This window comes from Triticum aestivum, chromosome 1B (assembly GCF_018294505.1).
Source record: "Triticum aestivum cultivar Chinese Spring chromosome 1B, IWGSC CS RefSeq v2.1, whole genome shotgun sequence".
Lineage (NCBI taxonomy): Eukaryota > Viridiplantae > Streptophyta > Magnoliopsida > Poales > Poaceae > Triticum > Triticum aestivum.
In genome coordinates, this window is record NC_057795.1 from 695,497,846 (window position 1) to 695,504,856 (window position 7,011).

At 44.1% G+C, this 7,011-nt stretch overlaps 1 protein-coding gene and 1 pseudogene across 1 annotated transcript; both read right to left on the minus strand.

Moving 5' to 3' along the window:
• Positions 1-650: 650 nt before the first annotated feature.
• On the minus strand, positions 651-2,255 carry LOC123082856 (protein argonaute 4B-like; annotated as a pseudogene).
• A 2,024-nt stretch (positions 2,256-4,279) lies between these two features.
• On the minus strand, positions 4,280-6,106 carry LOC123101937 (uncharacterized). Its single transcript, XM_044523184.1, has 3 exons — positions 5,519-6,106; positions 4,831-5,121; positions 4,280-4,632 (listed from the first exon to the last, which is right to left on the minus strand). Exons 1-2 carry the CDS (start codon positions 5,945-5,947, stop codon positions 4,834-4,836), a joined length of 717 nt encoding a protein of 238 aa, XP_044379119.1. The 5' UTR covers positions 5,948-6,106; the 3' UTR covers positions 4,280-4,632; positions 4,831-4,833.
• Positions 6,107-7,011: the final 905 nt, after the last annotated feature.

Genomic DNA, 7,011 nt, shown 5'->3' on the forward strand with positions numbered 1-7,011 from the left:
TTAACTGAATAATACATTACAGTAATACTAGTATGTTTCTTCGGATTTTGTGGCAATCCTGCAGTTGTTGTGGGCGGTGTACGAGAGGTTGAGCATGGAGCGATACATGAGGCTGGCGTCTCTCAACCTCTACAGACACGAGCTCTTGCACCAGAGCTTCTCCCTCCGAGCGAGAGACCACCTCATCGAGCTGCTCAAGGAACCATAACCATCATTCACTGAAGAATTCCTTGATCCATTCATTCATGAGCGAGCGATGATGGATGATGAGACAGTTTTTTGATCCACCACTGTTTTGGGCTCTCTCTCAGTTTTTTTAGTGTGCCTGCTTAGATTGTTTGATTGATTTTGTTGCCGCTGCTTACGGCTGTTGGTGTTCACAAAATGTACTCTACTGTACTGTACCTAGATAGATAGCTCTGCTCTGAATGAATGAATGAACGAACCTGGAGATTAGATTGTTACATGATACTGAAGCCATCCATAATTTGGCTGATTTGGTTGCTGCTCATGGCTCTTGGTTGGCTTCTGAATCTAGTTAGTTAGTTAGTTAGTTTGTTTGTTTGTTTAGCGTTTGTGTTGTCACTCTGCTTTCTCTGTATGAATTGAATTCTCTTCAACTTGAGCGAGCACAGCATTTTCTTAACATGTCATGTGATGCGATCAGCCTGCATCAAGCCTCACAATTGCAAACATTGGCATTCACAATTGCAAACAAAGACGACAACACATCCACAATTCCATACCCACCTCAGGATACATACCTGCAGCAAACAAAATACCATACTAACTAAGGATGGAGATAGATAGATAGATAGATAGATATGATCCCACAATACATACCATCAGCCATGCAATGTTCAAACACTTAACTTGATTATCCACCCAAGTCTAAGTGTAGCTAGCAGACCATCAAAGATCAAGCTAGGTCGGTTGGTTGGTTGGCGGCACCGGACCGACGTGTGGCCCCCTCCCTGGCTCGACGACGTGTCCGACATGTCCTCAAACTTCATGACGCCGCCGCCAGATGCGCGTACGCTATCGGAGCAGCTGCCAAAACAAAACACACACGACATAAGCAACCAACCGCACACATGCATTCGCAAACACAAAAAAACAGCGAGCATGGATCGAGCGAGTCTTCAAACAAACATACCTACTGATATCGCTGTCGTGCTCCTCTGGTACCTGAAAGAAAGAAAGAAAGAAAAGGCCATGCCGACAGGTTCAGACACAATTTGTCACACGAATGACCCAAGCCTAGACTAGTAGTAACAACATAAGCCAATCTCATCATGCAGAACATGGTAATGTGTTGGCCTCGACGTGCCCTGCCACACAAAAAAAAAACCCACCTGAATGCACCCTACTACCTACTGCTACATTGTGCTACTAAGCAAAAACAGAGCAGAAAGCAGAGTCTACTACTTACAATCATCCCAGCATGCGCGCACATGTAGTACAAGTCAAAGTTCTTGGCATGGCAGACTAACTTGTTTATCCACCACAGTGCCTAGAGAATATGACATGGACACTTGCTGTTATGATCTATCGTTTCGTTTCACACAAGAGAACAGCATGCAAACCCACGTATAAAAAGTAGTGGACTTGGGAAAGACGTTTGTTTACCAGGAGGAACATTTTCTGGCGAGTTTGTCTGGTGTGATGGGTTTTTTTTCTGAGCAACAATGACTGTGAACTTGTCGTCAAGGCACTTGCATGCCTGCATTGGTTGGTTGCTTGGTTGGTTAAAAGTAGATCAAATATGATTATTACTTGTACCTAGGTTACAAGTATTGTAAAGCACAAGTTGGGATCAAATAAATACACTACCTCAATGATGTGCTCAAGCTCCATGTTTATCACCTGAGTAAACTGGCTTTCGCTAACTCCATCCCTGAAAGCAGCATGAGCTATATCCATTTTCAGCAGAGAAACATTTGAGGAACTAGAAAAATTTACTGCTATATATTAGCAAATACTCCTAGTAGTTTCACAACTTGGTACCTGAAAATAATAACTTGGTCTGGCTTTCGCTTCCCAGAGCTAGTGTACAAGTCAATAAGAGATTCCCTGGAAATCCATTCCATTCCATTAGGAAAGGAGCGTGCAACGAAGCACAACATACATACTAGAAACAGTTTGGACAATGAACTGGACTCAAGATCGACTTACCGAATAAGGCCATCATCTTCAGCTCCCCGTGGCTTAAACAGGGAAGCCATCACCTCCTGCTTGGGTGACTGAGTGTGCATTGTTGCTCTGTATTTAGAGATGAGAGGCCACACGACAACTCATCAGACCAGAGAGTAAAAAATACGTATCCCGCTTCTTACCGCAGCAATGGAAGGCCATGCGAGACATCCATGCCCAGGCCCCAGGATGATAGTAGGCACCTTCCCCACGATGGGCTGCTTCAATTTGAAGCGGTGTGTTGAGTCCACCCAGCTGGGGTGGAAAGACAAAAGCGACAAGCCTTGGCATACAGACACAGTAGCCCATAAATAAATAAATACAGCTAAAAATCTGGAGTAGATGACTACTCACATCATTAAGTGTTGACATTCTTTCGTGAGGCTTCTGTCCTCTGCATAGTTGACAGAGCCTTGGTGTATCTTTGCAGAGGAACGAGCGTGCAAAGCTGGTCGCACAAAAAAGTTCACATCAGGACCTGAGAAGAAATTTCACAAGGGGTGTAAAATAGCAAGTCTCTGAAACGAACCTCCACGGGGAAATATGTCGGACGCTTTGGCCTCCCAGCATTGATACAGGGAAGATTGCCAGAATAGTGCTGTTCTACTCCTCTGTTCTTCACAAAGTAATCATAGACAGTGATCTCAACAGTTTTAGTGCTGTCCCCATTCCTCCGCTTCAGCGGGAACCTAGTTAAACATAACAAATATTTATTATGCATCCATTCAAATAAAATGAAATAAACCATATGTACATATCAAGTTAGCTACCTCCTGTGTTGCCCAAACACTTTAGAGAGAACATCCAACCCACCTCCGCAGGTCTCCTCCACACATGGACTGCATTTTCTAAGACAAGCCAGAATAGCAAAGCAAGTTTAGGTGACGTAAAATAGTATGATGGATATTATTTTTTGGGATAATTTTTATCTTTTAGATAGAAAGGTTTAATTCAACACTCAACAAGGACTCTCATGGTAAGTATATATATATATATATATATATATATATATATATATATATATATACGGTAGCGCTAAAGTGAGCGTGAGCGCAAATACTCTAATCCTGCGCTCCGGCTGCTGCGTGCGCGCCGCTCCACTAATCTCAGTAAAAAACCTATCAGACATAGTAAGGAAATTAAACGGTTATTGGTTGGGCCAAACCACTCCTCCGCCTTGTCCATGTGTGATCGTAAAATAAGTAATACTGGTAGTAATCCTATTACGGACTCCAACGAACCATTTCTCCAACCCTTAATCGATTAGTAAAGTTGCCTGTTGAAAATAGTAATCTTGTTACTGCCTTGTATCATACTAGTCCTGCATTGAATCGGTATGGTAATCCAGTTACCATGCTGACACACACAAAATAATTCATAGTAACACGTGTATTGAGTATAGTAATCTTGTTATTGGCTATCATCAAAAAGTGTCACGCACCAATTCGTCACACACAAAAGTAATGGGACAAACCAGTTTTACTACCAGTACGATTTACTATCGTACTATGGGTCAATCCCTTGTAAAACACATCCGCTTTGGTTACGTTGATAGATGCTCATTACGGTTGATTCCTGGGACGTCTTGGCCTGGATGGATTAACTAACTAGCACGTCGGTTGAAAGATGGGTCGGAGCGTAGAATAAAGAAAATGCGCTCAGGCTCACTTTAGCAACCCTATATATATATATATATATATATATATATATATATATATATATATATATATATATATATATATATATATGGGATCATTAACAACTAAAGTATGTCCACGCATTAAAAACAGAATAAAAAAGCAGATCTCAAATTGAAGATATCACAAAAATAACAAGGATGCAAAGTTTGCATACAATGCTCCCAAATGAACTCAAATCAGAATCTGCGCATACATTTTACACAAACATTATATGCCAAAACAAGATAACAAAGAGACCAAAAAGGGAGATGATCACATGATCAAATAACCTAAAGCATGTTTATGCATTAAAACAGAATAAAAAAGCACATCTCAAATTGAAGATGTCACAAAAATAACAAGGATGCAAAGTTGAACATATATGCCAAAACAAAGAGATCAAAAAGTGAGATGATCACATGATCAATCAAATAACCTAACAGTTAAATCCAACATTGTCGGTTATCAAGTCACCAACATCACAATTCACAAGGTCGCATACAGTACATCATACAACCAGGAATTTAAAGTCTACACTGCAACCTACAGGCCAGCCTACTCGGCAGTGCAGCACTATAGTCCATAACATGCTCGGTTTGTAATACTAGAGAGTACCAGTTTAAGCACTACAACCAAAAGGAGTACATAAATAGGTAATTAAGCTGGCATTGTTGACAAGGAGTTGTTCGACAAATCTTGGGGTAGCACAGCTCCAGCAAAAGGTCAAATGGCAAGCCATGTTGCTTCAAAGGGTAAGCTCCTACAAAAGATATATCATCAGTACAAGGTAGGCAGCATGGATGTGTATATTGTACAACAAATTAGCTTACAAAACTAAACACAAGCAATAACTCGTGGAACTTGGCAAGGAGTGTTCAAACACAAGCAATCAGCGTCTGGAGTAGATTTTTTTATCTATAAACATGTCTAAAACTTGTACCAAAGAAAGGTGACTTACCTACTACGCCAATGGAGGAAATTCATAGTCCGCGTAACCAACCCCTAAGTCAGATGGTTCCTCCATAATCCTCTTGAACTCCACCCTCATCTTTGACATCATCTCAGACCTCTTGTCCTTCAAGATGGACTGCCTTGCCTCCAAAATCCGGAGTTTGGCATGCCAGAGGGCCCTCTGGGCACGCCTGTCACGAGCAGCTGCCTCATCCCTCTCTTGTTGTGTACCATAAGCATGTTGATATGGGACTCTCTGTTGGGGTGTGGCATGCTCAAAGCTAGGATCTTCTGGGAACTGATAATGAGAAAAACGCAATACTAAGCAAACATACTACAAGAGTTTTCTATACAAAAAATAGCACAGTACTAGCAAACATATCACACCACTTGACAAATAATAAATGCTACTCTTAATACAGGCATCTGGTTATAAGTTGTTATCTCAATGAAATGCACCCAATATAAGTACTAGTAAACTCATTCAAACGATGTGACATGAAAACCATGGCTGGCTTATAACATGGATGGAAATAAGCAAACCAGAGACAAAACAATCACTTGCATAATTCTTTCTAAACATGTTATAGTAACAGAGATATATCCAACAGGAGGCAAGCGAATTTCATAAGATCTACTACTCAAAACTGGTTTAAACTGATGTTTATTATCCCAAAAGAAAGAGAACAACGTACAGGAGGGTGTGGATAGATGGCATGTTGTACTCCCCGATTTCTTTCGAGAAGTGGAGGTCCATTAGGTGCCATCTGAGCCATCTGTTTGTCATCGTAGAGCACAAGGACCTTCAGGAATGCTATGCTTGCTTCAACTCCCTCCATCTCTTGATTCATCCGCTCCAGGGATGCGTCAAGCATGTTGTTGAAGGACTCCTCTAATGTCCCCTTGGTCTTAGACTTGCACTTCAACAACTCTGGATTAACCAATATGAATCCATGCCTTCCTGGATGGGTCCTCAGACTGATAGCTGCTGCATCTTGAAGGGGGGCTCGCTCATCCAATTGAAATCGAACCTGATCAGCTTCATACGTGTTATTGATGTCCAGATCTTGAAGCGCGCCGTCAACATCAGCAAGACTGGAAACTACTCTGACGACTTGGGCCATGGTGGGATATCCTCATGTAAAAGAAACCCTAAACTTTATTTCATACCAACCCTAGGTGCTAAGAGAGAAGGAAGAGGTGCTAAGAGAGGAGGAGCACCTTCTGGCGGCAGGGCAGAGAAGGACGGCGGCTAGGAGACGAGGGAGGAGGCGAGGGCGAGGATGCTAGGTCCGTTTTGAGGGGAGGCGACCGGCTCCAGCGTACGTATTTATACGGCGGGGCGGCGGCTAGTAGTTGGGCTGGGCCACAACCAAACTCCCTCCAGGAAAAGAACCAAACATGAGTGAGCACCTCATCACCACAACCCACACGATTGCGGAACGTTCTTTTGTGATCACATAATAAGCGTTTAGGTATCAAAAAAAAAAGGACTTCCCTAGTCACAAGAGAAGAGAAGAGAAGAGGCACTCTTGACGTCTGAAACAAAACAAAACGAGGTTAGCAGAATGAGTGCCTCCTTCACTCCCTTCCAGGGTACGAGAGAGCACGACGTCGAAACAGAGGAGTAGGTGCCTGTTAGACTGTATAGTTCCCGTATGTGTGTATGTATGATGTAACGTTTACCCCTTTATTATATATTGTATATGTGATAGGCCACCCTTAGAGGGTTGTGCCAGTTCCCCCAAACCTATTGTCTTACATGGTATCAGCCTAGGTTAAACTCGCTTCCGCCCTAAACTCCCGACACCGCCGCCGCCGCCGCCCCCACCTCCGATCGCTCCTCCGCTGCCACGACGAGCACCGTCGCCTCCGGCTCCACCACCGCCGGGTTTCTACCAGCCTCTCTCGCGGCTCTCCTCTCGCGGGCGCTCGATGCTGCCGCCGTCCAACAACCGATCGGAACGAGGAGCGTTGGCTCCATCTTCGCCAACTTGGCCGCTTCTTCGCCCGGGAACGCGTTGACGGTCCACACTGCCGCCGCCGCCTCATCGCCCGCATCACTCTCCACCGTCATCCCGCCTCCTCCGGGGGTCGCGCCCGCGTCGGCCTGGATGGCCGGGCTCCCTGCCTCGGGCTCGGCGCCGGTGCTATCCGCCCCTGCGGCGTCTGCGCCCCTCGCCGCTTC